General features: G+C 39.2%; 1 protein-coding gene across 1 annotated transcript in view; it reads left to right on the plus strand.

Moving 5' to 3' along the window:
• The window catches only part of EFHC2 (EF-hand domain containing 2), a gene marked incomplete at both ends in the record, with an annotated part of 60,493 nt that overhangs the window by 12,699 nt on the left and 19,899 nt on the right, over window positions 1–27,895 (plus strand). Inside the window, 7 exons of the mRNA XM_080614204.1 lie at window positions 298–448; window positions 7,767–7,990; window positions 10,793–11,044; window positions 12,556–12,666; window positions 13,004–13,142; window positions 21,721–21,886; window positions 23,113–23,255. Of these exons, the coding sequence (XP_080470330.1) occupies window positions 298–448; window positions 7,767–7,990; window positions 10,793–11,044; window positions 12,556–12,666; window positions 13,004–13,142; window positions 21,721–21,886; window positions 23,113–23,255 (1,186 nt within the window). The remainder of the gene's footprint in view (window positions 1–297; window positions 449–7,766; window positions 7,991–10,792; window positions 11,045–12,555; window positions 12,667–13,003; window positions 13,143–21,720; window positions 21,887–23,112; window positions 23,256–27,895) is intronic.

Below are 27,895 nucleotides of genomic sequence, written 5' to 3' on the forward strand. Positions count from 1 at the left end.
AGTGCTTTGTTGAGAAGATTTTCTAAGCAGCCTGCTGATAGCTTTATATTTGATTTATTTCTTTACTTTAGACTTCTATCTCTGCTTAGATGTTGTGATAATAAAAATGTCAAGTAAAGAATTTAAAATTTATGGGATTTAATGTGGATTTCTGTTTTTACAATTCTGAGAAACAAATCTACCTCCTGAGATCCATACATTTAGTTACTTATAATCTATACAAGTTTATTTTATTGACATATTTTGCAAAAGCATTGGAGATTTTCCTGCTTTATACTTATTTATTGTTCTTAATAGGTATTGTCTTTTGATGCCTATTTTGATGAAGAAGTGCCTGACAAAAATCAAGAGCTATATAGAATCAGACACTGCAAAATATACTTCTATCTTGAAGATGATACAATTCAAGTGATTGAACCCCGAGTGAAAAATAGTGGCATACTTCAAGGTATCTATTTTTAATAGCACTTGGTTATTTTTCCTTTATATCTTTCTTCGGTACAGTCTTGGTCCATTCCAAAGGATACATAATGTGACTTCTTATAGTCAAAATGGGATGTAAGTGAACAGGTACAATTGTCTTTTCTTGCTACAGATTATAATGTGAACTTTCTTGTTGTCTTAGTTTCTGAAGATGTAGGTTTTGAAAGGTAGAATCCCTTCCCATATTCAAACATACATTTTTTTCTCTGATAGTTTTTGGAAAGCATGTGATGGTATGTCTTTTGTCAGTGTTGTGCCACTCCTGCAAAAGCAATTTGAGTTCTATGTCTCCATTCCGGAGCCTAGCTCCTCCTGTCTTGGCACTGACAGTAAGTTCTCTAGCAGCAGCTCTGTATTCTCTAGCAGCAGCTCTGTAATTGTTCATTATCTGCTGCAGTATCTCTGCTGTTACTGAAGTAGCGTGCCTTTTGTGCCTTTGTCTGTTGTTTTTTTTATGATTAATGTGCCCTTGGCACAGTAATTTTTCCTTGACGCCTCTAAGTTAAGAAGCTACTGTTCCTCAATGCCACATCACTGTGCTTGGGCCAGCCTGAGGACTTTTGGAGGCAAGTTTACTGAGCTGATTTACTGGAGTACTAATGGACTTGGGTTACATTAAGAAAATGTGACCTAGCGGTCAACATCCTCTTGCAGAAGGGGAACACAGCTGCTGCTTTTTGGTGTTTATGGGTCACTGCCAGAATTAAAAAGTTTTCAAGGGACGTAGTCCAGATAAGCAGGATGTCTTGGGATGAGTATCTTGGGATGACTGCACCTCCCAATCCCCAAAGACATTTTTTACATTCTGGTGGATCTTAGCACAGCAATTTTAAAAAATAAGTTAACCATGTAACTACCATATTCTTTTCCAAGATGAGCAGATGCTATCAATTTCTCTGTCTACAGAGCAGGATAATATTTAAAGGTGTTACGTGCATCATTACTGTTAGACCTGGGATAAAATTACCTGTGAATCTTTTCTTAAAACAGTACTTCAGGTCTCACTGTCCCTGTGTTGAGTAGTTCTTCTTGTCAGAAATCTTGTTGGCTTTCTGGCAGGAACTGATTTTGAATTCAAAGAAACCTCGTCCTACTCCTACTTGGGCAAGTGCTTTTTCAAGACCTGAAGAAAAGCATGTTGGATCTCCTCTGGGAATTTACAAGTTAATTACCCCCTACCTGCACTCATATATGTGAGGCAGGAGACTTCACTGGGTTTGGATTTTCTTTGTCTTGTGTGTCACAGGAGTGGAAGAGTCTGTTTCTGGATTTTGAGCGTTAGAACAAATGGCCACCAACAAAGAAGTACAGTTAGCCTGAGAGGCAGAGGCAATGTCTTTGAGAGAGAAGGTGGAAGCCAGGTTCATCAGAGCAGAATAAAGCTGATGCCTCCAAATCTAGCTATAGGAATGAGTAATTTTCACTGTCTTTGTAGTAGAGGTTGTGCAGGCTGTCCCTTCAGGACTAATGTTCCTGGGGTGACTGGAAGACTACAATTTCCCCCTGTTTCCTTGGTTGCATCTTGTGTTAACAGTTGTTAGAGTCACTTTGGTACTGGATCTAAAATTAACTGAATTATATTAGCCAGAAACAAGAATAATCTCAGTCTTCCATGCAAGGATGTTTTGAAGGCCTCTATGACTTTGTATGAATACTTTATATAGGATACATATGTATACATATATATCTATATAAAATATGTATTATATAATACGTATTACCTAATACATGGTATTAAACTGATGGATTAAGAAGAAATGTTCCAGGATCTCAAAAGTGCACTAAATTTATTTGTTGCTGATACCTGGGCTGGTAAGAAAGCTGTCTATATTGGTTGAGTTTAGGAAGGAAGTGATTCTGTAGACTGAAAGGCCCAAGGACTGTTTGAGATGATGATGAGGCTTCACAGTTGATGTGAAGATCTACATAAATTTTCTTATTATCATAGAAATTAATATGATGTAGAGGAAAAAATGTGGTGGAGATGCCTATCAGAGAATTCTTTATTCACGTGCACTTGGGTATTGACTTCATACTCCACAACTGAAGAACAACCACAAAGTTGTTATATTAAAGGCACTAAATATTGTTGTTGAATATATGCAAACGCAGTATTTCTTAAAAGGAAATACTAAACCATTAACTGCTAGTCTTACTCTGTTTTCAATCAAAAATTGTCCCATTGCCTCTTTTATTATAGTTATGCATACTTCTTATATTATTCAATTTCTTTGCACTGACTGAGAATTTGTAAGCCTGAGGACAATAGAAGTATAACAGTTTGCATTGTGAAACTGGTAAACTGAAGCACAAAGGAATGAAAATCTTGCCCATGATCATGCAGAAAAGGTCTAACAGGATGAGGAACTGAAGCTCAGTATCTTAACCACAATGCTGTCCTCAGCACATCTGCTGAAATACAGCATTTCAGTTAATTAAAATGACAGGGGTTTGTGGAGGGGAGTTGCAGTCTAGGGGAGCTTCAGTTGTTGAAAGGCAAACTGCACTGAACAGAAGAGCACAAGTATAGGGATGTGAGTGAAGAGAGAAGTGTGGTAACATCAGGAGCAGGGCAGGCTCATTTCTGTGTGAGCAGTTGGAGAGTTGCAGTGGCAGGAAAGGAGTTGTGTACAGGAGGAATAGCAAAAAACAGTGATGGAAAAAGTGGAATTGAACTGGTGAATACAGAAGATGGTGGTAACCTTAACTTTTATGTTTATCCTGGCGGAAAAGATGTAAAAGAGACAGCTGAAACAGCTGTTCTCAGCAGTCTTCTTGAAGAATAGGTATAGAAGTGGTGGGGTAGATCAAAGGTAGGTAGGTGGTGGGATAGATCAAAAGTAGATCTTATGAAGTTGGCTGGTTAATGCCTTGAGGCCATGGGATTACCAGTGCTTGTGCCATAACCCACAAATAAGAGCTTGATGGTCTGAGTGGGTGTCCATGGACATGGTGGGATCAGAGAAATGTAGAAGTTTCCCACTGTGTTTGCCATTGTGGGTAGTACTTGTGGCTTTGCAGAAAAAACTTGGAAAGGCTTAAGGATTGCAGGAGGATTGGTGAAGGAACAGCTGTCAAGAATTTCTAACTTTGATTATAACTTTACAAAAGTAAAACAAATTGGCTTTGAAAAAACAAAAAAAAAGGTAAAAATATGCTTTTACCATTGCTGAAATGTCAGAGTGACAAAGTAAATGATCTGTAGGAAATGTATTTTGGTGACTTTTAAAATTGCTTTATGGAATTGGCTGCTGTACTTGGACATGGATTTGGACAGATAAGGTACTACTAAATAACTGAAATTTAAACTTAATTTAATTTTGGAAACTGCCTTGCTATAGTTTGAACTTTGGAAAATATTAGAAACATTAGAAGAAATCTATACAAACAGAGAAATTCAATGCAAAATACAGAGGAATGCAGAGGCCAGTGTGAACTTGAGAAACCAGAATCAAAGCAAAAACCACCAGGACTATCAGAGTGCACAAGAGCTAACTAAAGATAAGGGAGTACAGAGTGAGGAGAAGAACAGTAAACTCAACCACATAACAAAGTCCACAATGTTCTTCCAGAGCCAGAATGCTAATTACTCTTCCCATATAAAAAGAAATACTCCCATAGAGAGCCGGACTAGCTATGGCAGTGCAAGTGTTTTGTAGATCTAATTCCCAGTTAACAGGACTGTGGCTGGCTGATACTGTCTTATCAAAAGGTCATTTATATCCCATGGGGTCGAGTGTAGCTTCCAGTGCAATCCAGGCCCTGCAAGCCAGACCAGAGTGAAGCAGCTGGCTGGTTTCCCCAAGGTCAGCCAGCTGAAAAAGAGAGAGGAGCTGCCTGCTGGCTGGGTTCCCAAGGCTGGCTGGCTGGAGAGGAAAGTACGAACACGAAAGTGAAGTTGCAGTCAGTTCCTCCAATATAACCATTATCTTAAGAGTTTAAGACTTCCCCTGAGGCCTTGAAATAATTGTGCTTTTGCCATACTTGATGTTGGCCAAATTATGACCTTGCTATGTTCTCAGACGGGTGAATAATTGAATGTATGAAGCTCCCTTGTTTATTGGGTTGCAGGGATAGTAGTGGTTGCTTCTCCTCCTTTCTGTGCAAGCAGAGTGTACAAACTCCAGGTGCTACCCATTCCTCTCTTCTCTCTAAATGCACTCTTGAGTAGCACAGTGGTAGTCAGAAACCTGTGCTGAAGAAGAGACTAAATCATTCACTGCCCAGTTTTGTGAGCTGCCCCATAGTGAAAAGGCCTATGAAGGCCTCCTTAAACTGATGCTGTAGTTGCCAAATAATCAGAAGCCTTGAAAGAGGAGAAGATATGCTACAAATTGTAGTGTGGGAACTCGATGCCACCACAATTGTCAGGGAAAAACGGTACCCAAACTCCCTTTACAGGAGAGCAGTATAGGAGAGCTTTAGCCTGGTCAGCTGCAAATATTTAAAATAATGCTTGGTGGTGCTAAATAAACTGACAAAAGACAAAAGAAACATCAAAAGTAGCCATCCGTCGTCAGCAACTCGAGTGTTGCACATGCCTAGGTCCTCCTTTAACAACTTACAGTAAATTTTTAGAAGTAGAGATGTAATTATTCTCCAGAAGGAAGGACAATTTTAAAAATGCTGAGACCTAACCTCAGCTGATCAGCTTTTATTAAATTTCAAATTCAACAATATAAAATGTATCCTCTGCATGGATAGATCAGGCACAGTGATACCTAGTAAAAGCAAAGGATTGCTACAGATACTATCTTTTCAAGACGTTTTCCATTAGGAAAGAAATTTTTGTCCCTCAGAACAAAATGGCAATGTGTATTATATTTTGACAAGTGATATGAAAAACTGGCTGAAGGCTTATTCACCAGTTCTGAGGTGAATATATCCTCAGAAGATAGCTCATATTAGAAAATTGTCAACCATTATGTTTCCACTAAAATGATGATTCAACAGGATTTGCATTCCTGTGGGGGCTGTTCTGACTTAGCACATTATCTGTTGATTTTTGTAGGAGTGACCCAACAATTAGCCAAAATCAGGTAATGTATTTTAAAGTATGTGGGTTTGTTAATGGGAATGCAATGCAGTTTTGCAGTGTGTTAAAATGTGCTAATTACTTTGTTTTCTAACTAATTTTTCCATGAGAATGCATCTTAAATATGGGTATAACTAGGTTTAAACAGGTAGAGGTTCAAAATTATCTTACAATCAAAGGTCAGTAACCAGGATGTCAGCTTTGGTACATGTGAAACATCAGGATGCTGAATGCATCTTCAAATAATTATTTTAATGGGAACTTAAAGTAAATCTGCTTTGTTGCTTTATTCCCCTGAAAAAATGAGGGCATGTTTTCGTTGTAGGAGTTAGAATTTAACAAACAACTCTGATAATGTGGTAATGGAAGGTATTTCCACGCAGATTAGTCCTTAGGGAAATAAAATGAACAATAATAAATTTCCATGAGCTAACTCAGGAATAAGGCCCTTCAAACACCGAACAAAGCCATACAAAGATATATTTCTCCCTCCTCCTCTGCCTCTATTCCCTCTCTTTCCAGGTCCCTCTCCACCCCCACCTACCTCCAAAACAAAATAGCAGTGCTGGAAAATCATCAAACAGAACTCAGTGGGAAATACTACCAGATGCATAGCTGAAGGGCACTGGATAGAGATCCAGTTCTGTAGTGAGAGATAATGAGATAGACGTTTTAGATAATTGTGTCTAATAAATTATTGTTGTAGTATTAGGTTAGTACCGGAACTATTTTTAGTCTTAGAACTTTTGTGTGTGTATTATAGTTGCCTTAAAGTTGTACCTTTTATAATTACTGAAATTTTTAAGTTGTTGGGAACCTATGGCGGCAAGGAATTATAATAATATGAGTTGGTGGTTCTTGCTGGTCTTAGCCGCTGGTTATCTGCATTATAAAGCTTGTGTTACAGAGGTGTCAAGGTTGGTAAGTTCTGCAAAGAGCCTGATGTTGAAGGCTGGACCATCTTTTTATTCCCTGCGGGATATTTTCGCACAACTATACTGAGGTATTGATGTGACAAAACTTTCACTGTTGTCCTTTTTGTTCTCTCATAATGTGGAAAGAGGAGTTCAGTCCCAGCTGTGATGATCTGCTATTCTTTGTGAACTCTAACTTCACTTGGAATAAATCATAGCTTGTCATGCATCTGCATACCTCTCTTTAATGTATGAGTTAGGTATTTGTTTAACCTACAGAGGCTGTAGCTTAATAAGCTGTTTCTAAAATATGTGTAGTATCACAAAATTGTTGAGGGTGGAAGGGCTATCTTAAGATCTTCTAGTCCAACCCCTCTGCTCCAAGCAGGATCAGCTAGAGCCAGATGGACAGGGCCATGTCCACTTGGGTTTTAAGTAACTCCAAAAATGGAGACTTTCACAACCTTTCTGGGCAGCCTGTTCCAGCATTTGATCATCCTCACAGTAAAAGTGTTTTCTTGTGCTCCTATGAAATTATGTATCTTTTTATTTGTGCCTATTACCACTTGTCCTGTCAGTGGGCATAACAGAGAAGAGCCTAGTTCCGTCTTCTTCATTCCCTTCCATCAGGCATTTATAAACACTGATAAGGTTTCCCCCCCAAGCCATCTCTGTTCCAGGCTGAACAAACCCAGCTTTCCCAATCTTTAGTTGTATGAGAGATGCCCCAGTCTCTTAATCATCAGCATTGAGTACTTTTGAAGCATTACCCAGTTCACTAAGGTATTTGTGAGTTTTCAGCTGATAGACCAATAGCAGTTTTCTTCTCTTTTAATGTGGTTAATGTAAACAAATACAATGCTCTCAGAAGAGCAGTCCTTTCATTTAAAGGCCATCAATAAGAAAATTAAGTATGTGCTTATTTTAACAAAGTTAAAATGTCTCTCTTTTTCTCTTCTTCTCCTCCATCCCTTTGCTTTCTCTTTTGAATAGTGTTCCTGTTAGACTATGGGTTATGAGTTACTGGCTCTGTATTTTTCGGGTGGATTCTTTACTAGAGCTCAGCAATCAGCCCAACTCACCTCTGTTGTCTCTACTTCCATTGTGCTCCTCAAAGAAGCTCAGTTGGATGCGCCTACCTCCATGCTTGATAGGTCACACTTTTTTTCCTTGGTGGGGCAGTTTTTTCTCTCACCTTAGTGACATATTGCTCTCCTCACGCTGCAGAGTGTATGGGCATAGAAAATTAGCAAGATCCTTAAAGCAAAGGATGTTTACTCTATGAATTTATTATATTTTATGTATTTACTTATTATTTAATTATTATTTTACAGGAACGATTGTTCGACGGCATCGGATTCCACTTCCACCTCCTCGTGGAGATCAGTTCTATACTATAGATCATTTCAATATCAACATAGAAGTAACCTTTTATGCCCGAAAGTATAAGATCACTGATTGTGACCAGTTTACAAAAAATTTCCTGAGGAAAATGGGAGTTAGATTAAATCCTCCCGCAAGTCGTCCAGATGATCCATACACCCAAGAGAGGCAAAAGGTCAGATGAGGCAATAATAGTGAAAACTTAATTTAATAGAAGTGCCATTGCTATTGCTATTAGCAATATGCATTATATAAAATACTTCTCTAATAGCAAATAGAAAGTAAGTATTTCAACATTAGTAAATACCAAGAGAAAACTTGCTTTAAAAGATTTTATTCTATGGCTCATTGTACTTGCATAGTACTGAGTTTCTCCTGATGTGTTCACACACCTTTTGAAACTTTGAAACAGAGCAAAATTAAATGGTAAAAATAAAAGAAACCTCTCAGTGTTTAACTGAAAAAGAAAAAAAAAAAAAAAGGACCTATGATATATTCTACTTATGATGATGCCTGAACTAAGGTAATGATAATAAACAGTTTTAAAGGAAGATCTAATTGGAATTGTGGTTCAAGCACACCCATGTCTTCCTGCAGACTCACTTGGTCTATTCATGAGTCATCTTTCTTCTCTAGCCCACATGTTATTAACAGCTCTTTGCATATATAAAGCAAATTCTTCGGTTGCACAGAACCCAGCACTCTGCAGTTTTTAAAGTTTTGAGGTTTTATTTGAAGGCAGTTCCCTCTTTCATGAGTATATGGGAACACATACACACCTCCTCCAAAAATCTCACTTGCAGCTCCTAGATGCTATATGGATTCCCTTCTGTAGGATTTGTGGTCTTTACTCTGGGAATGGTAGTGATGTTTTCTGTAAGGAATAGTGACAGTTTCTTTATGTTCTATTTTTCTTGATCAGAATGAGTGCAGATGGCACTGTAATTTTCTCTTGACCTGACTCTGTTAGGACTGTTGGCCCACCATATACAACCGGTTGTGATAAATCCAGCCTACTAGTCTGAAAACAACAAATACTCCATGAGTCTGTTCCATTCATCTTAATCCTCCTGTTGAGAAAACTGCTGCAGCTCTCAGTAACAAAAATGGAAGGTAGCTGTGACTGAGATGTATACAGCAATTTGCATGTCTCTGAGGCACCCTCAGGCTAGTGTGTTGGTTTCACTTAATTCATGCTTTCAGCCTTTTTGCAGTCCCCCAGTAAAAGGTAGTATTTGTAATACATCTCCTAGTTCTGCAGAGGGGTGACTCAGGCTGTCCAGAGGTTGCTTTTCCCTTACTCAGGTCTTGCAGGTAACAGGTGTGTATTAACACATGCTGAGTTGTCTTGATATTGGCAGGCTGTGTCAACATTATATATGGTACTGCATAACCTGCTTAGATTGTGGGGTTTTTTTTGTAAAAATTACAAGCAAAACATCCAAGTGTTAAGCATATGTGTGCCTGAAGAGGATGGAGAGGAGAAAAAGGTTTAAGAAATAAAAGCAGGCTAAGAATTACTAAAATCTATGTCTTAATATTCTTACTTGTTGAGGAATTACAGAAAAGTTATTCTGGCTGCTTTATGTTTTCACTTTCCTGTGACTAACTTGTGGAAGGTGATTTTTTTTATTTATTGAGGGCAGATTGCTCTGGACTGCTTTGGACAGAGTTAAATTGGTTTGTACCAGACTCCCAAAAGACAGGCAGAAACTGAAGGTATGAAAGGAAGTAAGGAATACTATGAGAAAGTGAGACCAATGAAAAATGTAGCAAATCCCTTAGGTTCATATTTCCATGTTGCTGGAGATGATACTTCATGGCTGTTGATGTTATCTGTCTCTGTGGCTGTATTTGGTTGCTTATTGCATTTTCTAAGGTCAGGATGGAGGAAAGATGGTGCTGGGAAAGTAGATAACTGACTTATAGCCTGTGAGCATGATGATGCCTGAAATGGCAAGTACTGCAGATCAGCAAGGACATTGGCAGGCAGAACTTGGTTCTGCTCTCTTTATTTTAAGATTTTATATTCTGAAATAAAGTGCCTTTTCTCTTTCAGATTTTTAAGGCCAGAAGATATATCAGTGGATAAACAGAAATTTAGACAGTGATATAAACTACTCATAGTTGACAGTTCTTTCTGTTCAGGCAGTTCAGTTTACACTGTCACCTTTCTTCTTTCAAAGCAATTTTGCAGAATTTTGTAGATTAGGACTGTCTTGCCCCTTTAACCCGTTTTGTACATGATGGATTTTGACTTAGGAAAAACACTCTGTTCATGTCACCATTTTCATGTGGCTGTAACATGTATGTAAATGCAGTCTTCAGATTCAAATCATCATCCTGGGATCCAATTTAAGGCAGTGCTACTGGTTTTGCAGCAACCATGACTGTAGATGGCCTTTGTCATAGATCACATCAGCTGGAATAGATCTTTAGTTGGAGATTTCCTATTCCTTTTCAGACTGTTGGATGTATGTGGAGAGGAGAACATATGAACCCAGCACCCATCAACTGTATGACATAAATCAAAAGTTAATAAATTATGGCTTAAAGCTAAAAGAAAGATGACATCAAACAGGAAAGAAATAATTAATTCTTTATGCCAGATGATTTATAAAAAATAATTTCCAAGGAAGTAAATTGGGAAGGTAAGGCTATTAGGAGTTGTAGTCGTCAGATTACCATCGATAATTTATTGAAATAAATTAACAATTCTCTGATCTGAAGGATGTTATTGCAAGAAAAACAAGGATCAAAACAATCCAAAATTGTTTTCATCTGTTTTCTGAGGGCACAGCAACCCTGAAAATAGTTCTTTGGTAATGGCATAAAGAGTGTAAATGTAATTGTGTGGCATTACTTGAAAATCCTAAAAGCATATTATAAGATTAGCTGGTACCCTGCAGTTTGGAATCCTGTTTTTAAGAGCAAATAATTAAAAAGTTGTTTATCTTAATTTCTCCTTTATCTGCAGATTCTGGATAGTATGACGCCATTTCGCCCTTATGAGCGCATTGACACTTTGAAACAATTTCTAGAGCATGATGGACATGTTTTACGTTTTTTCTGTGTGTGGGATGACCCAGAATCCATGTTTCATGACCAACGAGAACTTGTGCTGCACTATTATTTGTCTGATGATACTATTGATATTAAAGAAATTGTACCAGTAAACTCAGGCCGGGATGCAGTTCCACTTTTCCTCAGAAGAGATAAGCTTCCAAAGGTGAGGAATGAAAATTTCAACTTATTTCAACTTCTTCAGCTGATTGAGAAACATTAAATGTGTTGTTTTGGAAATCCTGTATTAGGATTGTAATGATATTTAGAAAGTGTCATTAGAGTATTAATAAAAATTGCATGATTAGGTTTTACACACATACTCATAGGACAGTTCAATAAGCGATGGAAAAAAAAAAGTTTAACCTTCTCATGCTTAAATTAAAAGGAGAGAAAATTTAGGCAGAAAGATATCCTATGATTTTCTTTCTCCCATGTTAATGTATTTATTTAAATGTTTCAATAAAGCTCTGCAGTGATGGAAGTCCAGAAGATTAACTAATATTGATAGGTAAACTAATGTAGAACAGAGGGGAATTCAGATTTGATCCATGACTGGTATCTGGAACATTTGGAAAAGTGCAGTTTTAGTATTCCATAACATTACTTCTGTGTAGCAAATCTAGATTGATCTCTTAAAATTAAGTTCCTAGATTTGGGACCTTATGCAAAGCTGGTTAAATAGGAATCCATGAATAAACTTTTTCAGGCATTAATCAGGTGCTTATTTGAGAAGGCTTCTCTCAGAGAAATCTTCAAGAGGGTTGTGTTCTCTGTAACCTATTATGATTATAAAATTAATGAGCTGGATACACTTCTGTATCACTCCAGACAGATCCTGATGGTGGAATAACTTAAACCCACAGCTGGAGTAAACTACTGGGGTATCTTTTCCCTTCTTCCCTTCTAATATTGACAATCAATTTATGATGCCATAGATGTACAAGATATTTTATAGTAAAAACCTAACAGCAAAATACTGCGCTTTTCTCACTTTGTGCATCCTCTGTTCTGAGCTGCTGATCTAGCAGTGGCTTTGTGTAAAGACTTCTCCTACCATTGAAGTGCATGGGGTGTCGGAGAAGGTGGTTTGGTTACCCACTTTGGTTACCCTGCATCATCAGTTTGTTAGTAATCTAAAAATATGTAGGTGTTTGTGTATTAAGTATGGTATTAGTGGGCTAAATTATTATTGTAATTTTGAAACTCCCCATAGAAATAAAAATATTAATATTTTTTCCAATAGAATCATGCTGACTTGAATCTCCTGTATTTGTGCAGTGGCTAGTAGAGTAGGACCAACCCTGAGTGGTTCTTCTGCATGTTTTTATAATTGACCAATCAAAGTAATAGCTTTTAGAACAGATGTTGACACTGATGTGGTGGTTTGGGTGTGCTAACTTCTGCTTTCTGTTTGCTTCCAAGAAAAAGGAGACTTTACTCTTAGATACACAATAAGATTCTGGGTGCTTCTTTTGGCATACAGTACTGGTGTTTGACATATATGTTGCCTAGTAGGTTTGGTGGTATAAATTTGACTTAGAAATTACAAAAAGGTCTCCCAAGAAAATACTGCAGTTACAGTCAGTCTGTAAAAACCTGCTAGTTCTAAGGTAATTGAGTTCTCTTTCATCACTGTTAACTGTATTTCTTAAGAGTTGGTCTCTTTTCTTGCAGCATGCTCCCATCGGTCTGTATCAGCCAGGTACAATCACCGATCGCACTGTTCTCAATGTGCTTGGGAATTTAGTAGGAAACAAAGGCCGTTATATTCTGGACAATCGTAAGGTCAGTTATTATTGAATGCCTCTAGCTGTTGAATGTCTTTGTAGTAGCTTTTGTAATTTCTGTGGTTGTTACTCTCTACAACAGAGACAGTTATTTGTAAAACTGTGTTGCCACTGGAGAATAGCTCAAATGAAAACTACTCAGATTTATTGTATGTAAATATCACACTTGTAAAAGTAAGGTAGCTTAGCATGACCCATGCTAAATGAAAAATACTTTCAAATGGACTGTGAAGGTTGTATTTTAAATCACACACACTAAATGACCTAGATTTTAAGGAAGGTTGTGGGATTCTGAGATTTATAGAGCTGCTGTACAAGTGCTCTTCTTTTATTAGACAGGAGCTGTGCACCAGGAATTTTACAAAGACAGTGACCTGAAAATAGGGGCAGTAATTAATGTGTGGGGAAGGAAGATAATTCTCTGTGATTGTGATGAATTCACCAAAGAATATTACAGGACAAAGTACGGAATCGGTAAGTAGTGATAATTATCCTTTCCATATGAGCATTTTTATACTTCAGAGTTTGACAGAGCTGTCTTCCAATTTTATTACTGACAAAACATGTTCATTAAAACCTTTAGCAATAACAATCTCTTGTAGGCTGTTAACAGCAAAGCAGTAATTTTGCAGGTGATCCAGAAGGGCTTTCTTCTGTATTACTCTATTGAAAACTAACACATAATGTACATGTTCTGTTCCTAACTGCCTCTATTTTAAAACTAGAATACAAAATAGTCATATGGATAGACTGCCATTTCTTCTTCTTTCCTTCACCATCCCATTCCAGTCACTGTGTTCGCAGTCAGAAAATAGTAAAGAGCGTGTAGTAGTGGGTAAGTAGAATGAGCTCAATTATTCCCCATTATGCTATATTTCATTTTATATGGATGTCAGAATCCTCACATAATAAGATCTTCTGACACAACAGTAGTACTCTATCACATTATTGGTTTTTACAAAGCAGTTTTCTGTATTCTGGACCATTAGAGAAATATCATGTGAAATTTTAGCACTGAATTCTGGAAACATTTAGCAACTCCGTCCATACTGGAAAAGCAGAATAGGTGCTTTCATTTATCTGTCTTTGAATCCCTCCAGTCAGACTTGCTAATGGTTCTATTATGGACATCTTCCTGCAAAAACAACTTAGTTAATTTCTGGCAGTTTAGTCATTCAATAAATATAGCTAAGTGTGTGTCTGTTCAGAGGTGGTTGGAAGGATCCTAATATGGCCTTTCTCTGACACTGTGAAACATAATACCTGAGTAGACTGTTTCTTTCAGCTTGACTTGTGATCAGACGGTGTCGTGTTTGGATCAAAGCTTGGCTGCTGCATTGGGGAAATTAAATGATGTAGCACTACCATTCAAACACTAAATTTCTTAATTGGCAAAACATGTCTCATTAGGACTTTTTTAATAATAGCTCAGCATGTCTGTACCAAAATAAATCTTTTCTTATTCTAGCTGGTGTGTGAGGAAGCCATATTCAATAACCATAGTATTATCTACAATAATAGTGAGTCTAACTCCAGAGATGCAAAACAGGGAGTTCTTCCCTGAGAATTTCTTCAGCCAAGACAAGACCACTGCCGCTGTTTGGCAGCAATAATCTCTGTCTGAGCAAAATATCCTGGAACAGTGAATGGGGATTTCTCACAGCAGGCAATAAATGAAATGCAGCTGACCATTCTGTATCAACCAAGCAATGCAACAACACAACGTCTCCTCTCCTCCTATACTGCTGGCTCAGTAATTACTGGTTATGTGTCTGGATGTTAAAGTTAGGTGATTTGCAAGTTAGGAGAAGTCAGAAGTTGCTGATGTGCGGAATTCTAGAAAACTGGAACAGTAGGTGATGTAGTCGTAGAATCATAGTATAGTTTGGGTTTGAAGGGACTTTCAAAAGTCATCTGGTCCATTTCCATTGTTCTGAGACAGGATAGTGTATGTACACAGATTGTCACTGGCTGGTGTTTGTATAGCCTTTTATCAGCATCCTTCAGTACAGGAGGTTTCTTTGCTGCCTGAGGTATCTGGTCCTAACCTTATTGTTAGAAATGCTGTTTAATAGCTACTCTGAAGCTGGATTGTGTAAACTGAGAGAGTAACTTTTTTATCTTACCTTTACTGGACATGAAGAACAACTGCTCAGTATCATCTTTTTATAACAACCTTGTACATATTAGAACACTATTCCAATGCACTATCTTACTACTCTAACCTCCTTCTGGGTCATTTGCTGCTAGGGGAAACCTTTCAGTCTTTCTCCATAGTCCATTCTTTAATATCCATGATAATTTTTTTCCTTCCTCCTCTCTTCTGCCCCTCCTTCCCCCAGTGCTCTCTCCAGTTTCTCTGCCTCCTTAACATGAAGCACACAAAGATGTGCTCTATCTGAGATCTTTGGGAAACTGGGAAGTCCTTTACACATATCTTTAAAGGATACATGATGGCAGAGACTCTGGCTAATATGAAAAAAAGATCCATCTTGATCCAGTCTGTCTTGTTCGCAGAAAATGCACACTTTCTTAGAGCTAAGACATTCTTAGGGTTTTCTGAGACTCTTTCCTGCTTTCCCCATCACAATTAAAAAAAAAATGGAGCTATGACTTTTTAACTAGAAGGAACTAGTAGAATCAGGGTAGCTTTTGGCTTCGAAGCAGGTTTTGAGAGAGAAGGGGTGAGGGTTCACCTTTTATTCTTAGCGAGTTACAGATTTTTCTTGTGTCTGGTGGACATACAAGATGCTGTCAGTGGGCTCAGTCCCACAAAGTGCCCAGCATTCTGCTCCCATCCAATTAAGCAGTTTGAGTCCAGGGAGACCATTTACTTGAATAGGAGTAGGCAAGTGGATAAATTAGTTCTTACATCAAGGCACAATGCTTAGCACCTCATGGCATCAATCCAGCTGTTTGTTATTGTGTTTTCACATTACTCCCCTTCAGTTTATGCTCTTCTGCCAAAGCCATTAAAGAGGCTGACATTTATTTTTGACTCTGCAGTTTCAGCATAAGTTGCTTGCTGATGGAATTTGCCCTCTAGGAGAATTAAGGGCAGTTTAGATTTCCCTTGAAGTGCATGATTATGATATCTGATATATTTCCAATGTTGGTGCCTGTTTTACTCTTTACACTATTTGTAGAAAGCAAAGGAGTGCTTTTCCATGGGTAAACAATAGCTAATGCCCTTCAATAGGAAGCTAACAACATTACTGTCATCTAGCAGTGCTATGAATGCAAGAGAAAATGTCTTAATGTGTGATATTACCTGTCCAGACTTGCTAGTGCAGCCTCAGAGGGGGAGAAAAGTATTCTATAGCCATGTACGTGTTGTGGTCACTCAGATGAAATAGACTGATGTGCAGTGGAGGAAGCTGATACTTGTTCTTCTTGCTGAATACAGTATCTTAGCACAAAGTTGAGTATAAAGTGCTCTTAAATGACGGATTGTTCCTGAAGGAACAAAACAAGTAGAATCTGGTTTCCTTCTGCTTTTTGTTCAATGTCCCAGCGCTTCCCAGGCCTGTCTGTTACGCCTTTTCGCAGCACCCTGCCATCCCTCTCCTGTCCCAGCTCTCCTCGCCCTCCCACCCCCTCATTTCTCAGGCTCCCTCCCTGACCTGCTGCCTGGGCAGAGCAGTGTGTGGGGTGATCGGCTGGCCAGTACATGTGTGCTTTTGGCCAGGCAGCTGCTGCTGGATAACAGCTGACTTCTTGCTTTTCCCTCAGTGGGGGCATTAAAGCCTGCTGCCAATTTTCACTAGGCTTGTCAGAGATCAGAGCCTCTCTGGCGTCTAACCTCTCTGCTCCATGTGTAGGAGACTGAGCAGCAGCTTCTAAATATACTTGTGCATTTACAAATTACTTTTTTCCTCAGGTAACCAGAATAATCCTGAAATAAGACTCTTCTGTGAGCACTAGATTTTCTTTAATCTTGAATGTATGTTATGAAGATGGTGGTATTGCCATCTTCTTTTACTTCTTACCTAATCTGTGAAACACAATCTCACAAAAAAACAGGTCTCAGCTGTTTGTTATACATGTCCTCTTAGGTATAGAGAACATCATGTTAACAATGTCATCCCTCCAAGGGTATCACCACCTCTCATATTGTCTAAGGCTAGTGGGATTTTTCTGTCCTGTTCTTGGCTGTAATGCTCAAAGGTATCAGTCCTTTTCCTCTGAAGGCAGAATTTCTTTCCTGTCTGCTATTTATCGATGTTTAGTATGGTTATCACTTCAATCCAAACTATGTAGCACTTGACTCTTCCTTGAAACATGGTTTCATTTAACATTTGAGGGTTTTCCTACAGTTCATTCATTGAGGGCAGAAGGTAACCTTACAGTGTGTACCAAAATCTTACAGTGTATACTGAAACTGAAAGCAGCCAAGCTCATTTAAACTGGTTTAATGCTGTCTATGTGGAAGAAAATTTCTTCTTGAGGAATTTAATTTTTCTTTCTAAGGAGGCTATCACAGAATCATAGAATGGTTTGGGTTGGAAGGGACCTTAAAGATCAACTAGTTCCAATCCCCTGCTGTGGGCAGGGACACCTTCCACTAGACCAGGTTGCTCAAAGCCTCATCCAGCCTGGCTATGCTGTCTTCAGATTGTTTATATGCTAAAGATGTGAGTGGAGCTGTTTTGTTTCTTGCTGTTCTCATTGCTTGTTCAAGTTTCACTCATGAGAAAAAGTTACTAGTATGTGGTAATCATTTGATGTACTAAGTGAAATAAACCCCCTGGTGCCAGCCCATCACCTGCTGGGCATCAGTCAGTGCAGTAACAAGGGGTGAAACTGTCCATGGGGAAATTACCTGTGCTATTCTTTCCAGAAATAGAAATTTGTAATCCCAGACTTTCAACTTACCCTCTATCCCCTGTACCTTCACACTGAAAATGTTATAGCTTTGAAGAAGAGAGCACTGATTCCTTTTCCAGACTGGGCAGAGGTAATTTTCTTAAGAAACAGTGATACCCTTGAGAGGAGTGTATTTTATGTGTAAGTGTAAGTTGTCTGTCTGATTCCACCCTAATGGTGTGTAGCAGAGCAAAGATGAAACACATTTTGAGCTGAGGTATGGCTGCATATACTGTATATATCTCTATATAGTATATATGTAACTCTCTGTCTGTATAGACATATATATGCTACCACACCTTGCTGGCCATTCAGAAGTTGCAGAAATGAGTTTTTAACTGGTTTCATAAACTATATTTCTCACAGTATCACAGTAGGTTAGAGATTGGAAGGGACCTCAAAAGATCATCTAGTCCAATCCCCCTGCCAGAGCAGGAACACCTAGATAAGGTTACACAGGAATGTGTCCAGGCGGGTTTTGAATGTCTCCAGAGTAGGAGACTCCACAACCTCCCTGGGCAGCCTGTTCCAGTGTTCTGTCACCCTCACTGAGAAGAAGTTTCTTCTCAAATTTAAGTGGAACCTCTTGTGTTCCAGTTTGTACCCATTACTCCTTGTCCTATCATTGTTTGCCACTGAGAAGAGCCTGGCTCCATCCTCGTGACACTCCCCCTTTATATATTTATATACACTAATAAGGTCTCCATGGCAATTTCTTCCTGAATTTCTTCATTCACAGGAGAGAGTCCGAATACATAACCCTTTTAAATCCTGGAAGCTGTAGGTAGCACATGCATGTTTTGTGTTGTTCTCTTCAGTGAATGAAGCAAGGTCATTTTACCTCGGATGGGATGGGAACCAAGTGCTGAACTTTTCTTTGGACTTTGTTTACTCCAAGCTGGGGTTGTGAGGGATTCAACATTCTGTCAGGGGCTAACACAATATTCCTCTTAATATGTAGTTTCCTTTTAGCTTGTAAATCTAATTTTCATCCACATGTGCTGAAGTGTATACGAAGGGAATTGCTTTAGTGTTTCTTAATGATTGTTAATGTGGCTATGCTGTGACCTGCATGTAAACTCATTAGCTTGTCTTTTATCAGCTCGACTGAATGTCCCAGCTTCCCAAACTCTTTTGGCAGGATGTGCAGTGTTTGCAACTGCACAAAGAGAAAAGGTTTATTTCTGCTGAAAAGTGCTGTTCCAAACCTCTGGACTGTGAGGGAGAACATATTAGTGGAGGTTAATCACAGAATTCTAGAATTGTTTGGGTTGGAAGGGACCTTAAAGATCACCTTCCAAATTTAAGGTCCAGAAAGTTGGACCTTAAATGCCCCAGTCATGGACAGGGACACCTTATACTAGCCCAGGTTGCTCAAAGACCCATCCAACCTGACCTTGAACACTGTCAGGGATGGGGCAGCCACAGCTTCTCTGGGAAGCCTGTTGCAGTGCTTCACCACCCTCACAATAAAGAACTTCCTCCTTATATCTCACTTAAGATTACCTTTTGTCCTATCCCTGCCCACTCGTGTAAAAGGTCCCCCTCCAAATTTCTTGCGGGCCCCCTTTAGGTACCTGAAAGGCTGCTCTAAGGTCTTCCTAGAGCCTTGCCTTCTCCAGGCTGAACAAGCCCAGCTCTTTCAGCCTGTCTTTGTAGGAGAGGTGCTCCAGCACTCTGATCATCTTCATGGCCTCCTCTGGACTCACTTGAGCAGGTCCACGCCCCTCTTGTGTTGAGGGCTCAGAGATGAACGCAGTACTCCAGGTGGGATCTCAGAGTGGAGAGCTCTCAGCAAGAGGAGCAGAATATCACCTCCTTCGATCTGCTGGTCGCGCTCGTTTTGATGCAGCCCAGGTCTCATTGAGCTTCTCATCAGTCAGCACCCCCAAGTCCTCCTCCTCAGGCAACGTATTGCGTAATTAAAAATTTAACCTCAAGGTTTATAAAAAGCATCCGGATGCTGATGAGACCAACCCGGCTTCCGGGCGGGAGCGCCGTGGGGGAGCTGCGCGGGACCGTCCTGCCGCGCGGCCACTAGGTGTCGCTGTGGTAGCGTGGGAGCCGCCCCGCGCGGCGGTGGGACACCCGTGTTAGCGGCGCGCAGCGACCGGGCACAGTGCGTTTGAGGCCTCCGTGTTTGTTGTGACAAGAGTCGCCTCTGTCATTTGCCTAATAGAGCACACGGAAAATGCCTCGAGAGGCGGTTTTGTCACAAGTGGTGTTTAGGAAGTAGTGTGTTGGTGCGTGTTTGCATGCACACGCTCTTTCGTGGTGAAGGTTGCTTTGAAAACTGAGGAATGGGCTTTATATACCATCTGCTTCTGGATCACAGAAAGGGCATGTGTGATTTACAAGGAGAAAAATGTTGGTGTGGTGTTGCCAAACCCTTTTTTGACTGATTCGGGTGAAGGCATTAGCAATATGAGTCAGACCATTCTTCTAAGAGGTAAAGGCCAAAGGAGGTCTCGTGGTTTTGAGTAGGGGAAAAACTCTGGCATCTGAATGCTTTCAATATTTTTCAACTTACGTACCACTTTTCAACTTATTTTTCAACAACACATCGCTATTAGTTAAGATTTTAAGAGAGTATGTGACGTTGATTGTCTGATCTAGCCATGTTTAAAACATTTCATTCACATACCAGTTTAGAAAACATTCCAAGTGACAGCAGTTTTGTCATTCTCCTCTATTTGCTCTGAAACCTATGCTACAAGTTTAGGTTATTCAACTCTCTTCAATTCTGGGTAGAAAAGTTAAGTTTTAAAGAAAACCCCTTTATTTCACAGGACCCACTTTTATACACTGGTCACTTATATCACTCTTTGCCCCCTGGGCTGTGGTTTGGGATCACTCTTCTTTCAGTTTGCCTCATGGTGCTTGTCTTTCACTTGTTAGCCCAGCCAGCTTTCCCTTCTTCAGGGCAGCATCGTCAGCCCACCTGGGTGTGGAGGTGATGCTGCTTCATGGCTGGCTCTAACCTTCTAATTGCACCCATATTGTTGCAGGTTGTAGGGGGCAGTGAGCTGGGCTTGGGGCCATAGCAGAAAGGGCCAGCCACAGCCTGGGCTGCTCAAAAATCAAGGCAGTGATTATTGACCTCTGCTCAGTGCTTGTTAGACCTCATCATGGTCCTGTGCCTCTTTTGGACCATCCAGTGCAAGTTCAGGGGAGGCCCCAGGAGGATCAGGGCAAGAGACCTCCCAAGGTCCTGGCCAACCTGAATTATCCTGTGTTCCTATGATTTATGTTTCCATTTGACTCAACTCAGGTCTGCCTATTTATTTTCTGCCATATACAAGTTACTTTTTTCCTCATATTTTCCATTAACCTAATTTAACCAGCAGACTGTATTACTCTGTTGAAGTTTTATGTGAACCCCACTGGCAGCTTGAAGCTGTGTGGGAGTGAAAGAGCAGAGCAGGGAAGTAACAAGGGGTCAGATGGGACTGCAAGGTTTTCACCAAGAGAGGACTAAGGAGGGACCATAGGGTAGCAAGGCGTTTGGGAGAAATCCATATGGGAAGTGAGTGCAGGTCCTTGACCAGACATGTCTCTACTGAGTCAAGAGAGCTCCTGATGTGTATCTGGGACAGCTGGGACTATTGATCGCTGCATGGAAAGATGTGAAACTGAGGAAAACGAGGAAAAACCAAGCTTCTGAAACTGTGGATAAAGTGACATGTGGACTGAAGTTATTGGCTTCAATGTATGAAATTATTCTTATATGTATATGACTTAAATAATGAACAAAATTTTATTTATTGAGGCATTTATTTTCCTCTGGCAAAAAGGAGAGGGCAGCAAACTCATAAACCAAGTATTTACTTAATCATGCTGTCTCAAAGGATAAAATGGAAAAATTGATTCAGTATTGTTAATTTATTATTTTATCCCTTTTTAAAACTGCTTGGCTTTCCTTTTGCCTTAATGATATTTGTTTAACATTTTTAAGATTATAGATGAAATCCTGAAACTTCTGAAGAAACAATAATTTTGCTGCTGGCTTCTATGGAGTATATGGAGTCTTTTTCTACCCTGTAACAGTAAGAGGGATCCTGGTTTGACTTTGATCAGTGCTCTGTTACAGAAATAGGCAAATAAGGATTCGTATTGAAAGTTTAAATCCTTAGTAGAATGGCTTCATCAGAACAGTAATTAGTAAGTCTTACTGTCTTTGTTGCAGAGGATTTCACCCCAGTCCCATATAAGGCTCCACCACCTCCAAAATCAGAAAAAACATTTCCTCCTTATACTGGATTTGGTTCTGAAGAGGATTCTCTGTGCTCCTGTATGGGTCTAATTCTCAAGCCTCCAGCAAAGGATTTCAAGAAATTCCTGGAGAAAGACAGGTATTTCAGTGAAAAATAATACCAACTTTTTAAATTATGTCTTTTTGTGAAGGAGATAAATGTTAAGTAGGGACTTTTTTTTTTTTTTAGTAAAATATACAGCTCATCAGACTTTAAGGGACAGAAGCATGAGGAGTGGTTTAGTGACATGGTACTCCAATTTTCTCCAAACTCAGGAAAATTTCCCTGTTGAGAAAGCAAATATTCTGACCTTTCCATCTCATATATCCTTATCTGGCAGGGGAGATACCATGATGAGGCAGGTTGTTTTCGCAGGATGAGCTTCATCCCCTGCACTCTGGATGTGCTGACCCCTGTGATTTCTGCAAATGTGGGAAACTTGACTGCATAATTTGTGCTAGTGGGGACTGCATTCGTGCTTTCACCTGTATATTTTTAAGGTTGGACTTTATGATCTTGAAGGTCTTTTCCAACCTAATTGATCCTATGATTCCCTTCTGCTGTTTTCAGTGGGAATTTGATGGAAGTCTGCGTTGAGGAGTTAGGCAGGAATCATTCCAACACTGATTTGTTTTTCTGTTTGACTTTCTGGCATTTACTTTTTTTGTCTGATGAATTTCATGAACTTTGCTGTAGCGGTATTAAAAGCATTAACCCTTTACTTTCTATTATGAAATTATTTGGTAGGGGTGTGGTGTCGAAGCCTAAGCTGAAAGCAAAGTTACATGCTAGAGATTCACCCATAGAACCTTCATAAAAGAAGAAAGCTATTAGAAATGGGCTTGGGAATGTATTGATAGTGCATATAGTGGTAGTGTAAATCATTTAAAACATAATCACTTAACAAATATCCAACTAGTAAGATCATCTGTTGGGCCTGATTTTGTGGAAATAATCCTGGTATGTATTCCTATTCAGAATTTGATTTGAAAATATACATAACTAAATATGTTATTCCTTTATAATTTTTCTAGAAAGAACCTTTGAGCTTGATTTGCAGCTGCATTTGAATACAAATTCATTCTGGACTTGCAGCAGAGAAGTAATTTTCCTCTGAAAATTATTTCTTTCTATCTGGCTGATTTTAGCTGGTTCTTTAAGCTGAAAATGTTTTTTGATAAAGTAGGGAAACTTCTGCCATTTCACTTCTTGGTCCAGAAATAACACAATTAATGTATGCTACAAAACTCAGGAGGATGCATCTCTTAGTGATGAAAACTTTTCTCACGCTCTGTTTTTGATTTCTTACCTCTTTTGCTTTTTAGAATTGGCATGGAAAGTAACATACTGCGCTTTCTTGCAAAGCTCATCACAGATAGTCCTATTGACAAGGATAGGAAATTAATAATTTCCTACTTCCTGAGTGATGACACCATTTCAGTTTTTGAACTTGTACAGCGAAACTCAGGTGAGATGTACTATGTCTTGCAATCACTCCCAAGTTGCCTTGCTCATTTGATAAGAGCTTACAATAAACATTGTGGCCAGACAGCACTAGCAGAAGCAGGGATGTGGATTTCTAAATGCAGTGGGAATTACATCAGCAGGTCTGCTGCACTAGCTTGCATAGCTGAATGTCATAGTAATTTATAATCTTCATCACTCAGAATAACACTTTATTGTATGACAGTACTTCAGAATATCCTTTGGGAACTGGAAGTTTAATGCATTTGAACTTTTATTACATTTTAATTTGCAAATTTGGTCTTTAAACATTTGCTTTTGTTGCGGATAACTTACAGGAATTGTATTATAACTGATGATAAATAGGGACAGGAAATGTAAGACATCAAGAATGAAAGAGTAAATCCTTTGTTTTGCAAGATTGTGTTAAGGTGTTATGAAATCAATATAGCGTTCATTGTATAGAAGCAGCTCATGAAAGCAAAACAGCTGTTGTATTTTTTGACGTACATTAATGATGTTATGTTGAGCATATAAAGAATAAAGACTGCCCTGTACTAGTGTGTGTATGTGTGTGTATATAAAATTGAATTTCAAGAGCCAGACTATCAATGTGGAAGTGACAAATGCTTTGTTACTTCTCAATTGCTTGATCACATTTATTCTATTGCTGGAGCATGGTCACCCAATGTTGTAATTGTTAAATTCTTTTGACCACTGTTATCTGTTGTAGGCTGCCTCCAACTGAGGATATGAAAGGTTTTGTGATTTTCAAGCATCTTTTTATTTTCGTGGAGTGTCTTATTCTTGGATGGAAGGACACAGCACTGGGAGGGATGTCAGAAAGTCATTCTGTCACTCAGAGAGATTAGGAAGCCTTGGCTAAACATGACCCTGTTGGAGACATTAGGGTATTTCTGTTAAGCCCACAAAACATCTGCAGGAGCAGTTTCAAAGCAGTTAACATCCAGAAGTACTCTGGCACCTCTTAACGTGCAGTTGAAGGACTGACTCTTAAAAGCTGCTGTCAGCCTCTGATAAAACCACAGAGAGAAAAAGAAATTGAGAAATCACATTCTCTCAAAGATAAGGGAAAAAGCATAATAGAAGGTTTCCTTAGTTACCATATTAAGCTCTTGTGGAACTTTGTGGCTATCTCTTTTTATACTGCCTAAGTTGCCCTATATCAGCTTCTTGGCACAGAGCACCTTAATATGTTATTTGAGGTACACCCTGCAGTGGTGACCAGCTCACTGTGCTCAGAACTTACCTATTTGGTACTTCCAGCTCACTGTTTAGAGGAAAGACTAGGGAGGACTGTTCAATTCCCTTTGCTTCAGGCTTTGCTGCTAGCAGGTGACCTTCTAGAGTCCAGTTATTCAGCTTAAGGACTAAGTATTCTAGACACCCTACCCTTAAGCCTTTACTGAAAATGATTTCTGAAGTTCATCTTTCTCAGACCTGTGATGTACATCACATCCATATAAAATGAAAGTGTGGTGAATATCTAGACCCTTCTGTATTCCTAGAGAGCTTTTTCTGTGCCAGTGGTGCTGCTAAGTCCTTTTGACTACCCCCTGCACATGAGTACGTTTTTGGGAAGGCCTGAGCCTTTTCAGTGCAAAGAACTTCTAATGGCATCTTTGTTCGTATCCAACTATATTAAGAATGCATAAATAGGAACCTCACCCCCAACTAGGATACAAGCAATTCTCTGAGATGTTTTGAAAATGTGTAGAGTACATGCTTAGGCTTCATTGAGCATTCCCAGTAAGCCCTGCTCTCCACTGCAACATCAAGATTTCGCATTGTTTATGGCGGCAATGTCCTGTCATCATTATTTCACTAGTTTCCTGCCATCCAGTGGCCTGTAATTTATGCAAATTTTTATTACAGCTAAATACACATACACTTATATATATATGTATATATATTTTTATTATGTAATGCTGCTGTGAGCCTCAAAAGCAGCTCAGTTCTCCACTCATGAATGAAATTTTTGATTGGCATTCTTTATGTCCAGAAACATGAAGGATGCTAAGGGTGCAGCTTCACTGTTAAATTATATCATATATATATAATCATATGTATTGGCCATTCGGTCACGCCTGGTCACTCCTTTGCATCACTGCAACTAGACAAAGCTCCAGAGAGTGTGGGACCCCTCCTGGAGGATGCTTAACTCCAGAAAACTCTCCTGCAAGGCAGTGAGGACAAGGCTGCACCAGGTTTGGCTTGCTGCACCCTTATCAGTCATCTAACACAGTCCCAGGAGGTTTTGCACACTCAAAATTTCAGGTCCTTCTGCCATACCCAAGGGCTGCAATACATATCCTGAGGTTTATGCAGTAAAATGCCACTTTGTTTGACCACAGCACAGCCCTCATGTACCTTCAAGCAGTTCGAGCACACAAAAATTATAGCTGTGTCTTATGACCCCAAATTTATCACATAGCACCCAGAGCAGTCAGAGCCACACACTGCGCAGTGCAGATGTGATCAGTTGGTCAGGCTGAGAAGAGCCTGACCATATGGGTGCCAGGCCAGAAGTTGTTTCCTGACCTCCTTTTATTTTGGGATGAAGAATATATGCTGGGATTGCTGCTGGTAGCCTGTTGAACATTGCTAGTCAAACAAAATATGTAACCAATGTGTAACTAAAATAAGCAAATTTGCACACCAACAATAACAAATGCTTTAAGATGCATATGAAAGGCAAGCATCCTGTAAATGGGTTTTTAACTTCCCTGGGATGTGAAAGTGGATGGAGTAACTGACTTTCAGAGGTGGTAGGAAGGTGAAGTGGAAGGATGTGTCTAAGAACTGTCCATTGGAGAGTTTAGTGAGAACAGCCTTGAAGAGGCAGGATAGAAGTAGGGTTGGGGGGGAGGGTTGGGGTGGAGGGAGAGGGAGGAAGAGGTACAGCACCATTTGGAAAGAGGCCTGGAACTGCAAAAGTTTCTTTTTTCCCACCTTCCTTCTTCTTTCTTCTCCCTTTCTCTTCTTTCTCTTCTCTCTCTCTCCCCCTCATTTTAGTCATGTTCGAAGGAAAAGTGAATGGGTTTCTTTCAGGTTAAGCATGAGAAGGTTTTGCAGAGTTCAGATAAAGGCAGTGAGGAAAAAGGACCAAGGCATGCAAAATGGAAGTGAAGAACATTTTTATGTGAGAAAGAAAAATGTTGAAGTGGATGGGGTGGGGGAAGAGGAAGCTTGAGCACGTCTTAGAGAGGAGATGTGTTAAAACAGTAAATGACTCCCAAAATAACCATCCGTTTTGTGCACAGGTTCAAAGAGCTATTTTTGCCTTTTTATTTGCATGAATTGATGCAAATTGACAAGTGAAAATGTTTCAAATCTCAGTCCTAGAATGGAAGCAATAAGTTGCTCTTACTTTTGTCAGTCCAGCATTCTGAAGGTTGTAGAGAAGTACTTCACACTGTTAATAACACTGGGAAACTGCATTTAAAATATACAGGCCTGGACATCTTGAAACGCTTTTTGAGAAAGGGGTCAAAGCATGAGAACTTTGGCTCCCCATGCAGAAGATTACAACCACTTTTTTACTCAGTGTAAGTCCAAGCCAACAGCTGTACAAACACCTGCAAAGTCTGATCTGATCTTAATGGAAGAGGGTCTTTGGTTCTGGTGTTTATTTTGTGCTTTGAGCCTGGCTTTTGTAGATTTCCATCAAAATTTCTCATCAGATTTCAGTGTAAAATCTCTAACCCAATGAGATATTTTTGCTTGTTTTTCTTTATCCCACTTGAAAGGAACTAACTCGTAACATTTAAAAAACAATTATGGAACAGAGGTATTACAATGAATTTGCAATCTAAGTGCACAATTGCAGGGAAATAGATACAAAAGTGAAATTCCAATGTTACAGAGACCAATTCTATTTAAATATTATGAAGAGTTGCCAGGATTATATAACCCAAATTTTCATATTTATTTTAATAGCTAGGTGAAAAGGAATGTGTTAAGATTCGAGTTACACTAGTGATTTGAAATGTTTTTTGAGTCAAGCTAGATCTGACCATTACCATAGTGTATTTTTTGTCTTTTGCTTTTACAGTGCTAATAAAGCAATTAAGACAGACCTGCTCCAAACTCTGGTTTCATAAGTAGTTTGGGTTTCACATTCATTTCTAATTTTGACTATAAAAGGCATTTTATTACATTGTTCATCAGCCTTCCATTGGACTTTTCCAGTGGCATGAATAAAATCATTATAATATGAAAAGAAATAATGTAATATACCCAACTCGCAAGGGAAATAACGGATCACAATTAAATTGCATGGGCAGAACACTTTGAGGAAGATAGTGTCATATCACTCCTATCTCTATTTTACATTCGAAAGCCCTTAAAAACAAGCTAGAATTACAGTCCAGCAGAATTTGTGATCTGTGTAGGACTGTGTTATCCCAATTTGTGAGGTTTTCTCTTTCTTTAACTGTTCAAGGATAATTGCCTGCGTCTTACATTTTGCTTCTTATATTTCTCAAGGGGCAGTCCCAAAGCTGGCAACAGGGTTATGGGAATGATTTGAAGAGGCACATTTCTGTCCCTTTTTAAAGAAAACAAAAAAGGGAAAGGTGTTTGGTAGGCATTCAAGTGATACATGCCACAGAATATGCACAA

Source organism: Psittacula echo, assembly GCF_963264785.1.
Source record: "Psittacula echo genome assembly, chromosome: 3".
Taxonomy (NCBI): domain Eukaryota; kingdom Metazoa; phylum Chordata; class Aves; order Psittaciformes; family Psittacidae; genus Psittacula; species Psittacula echo.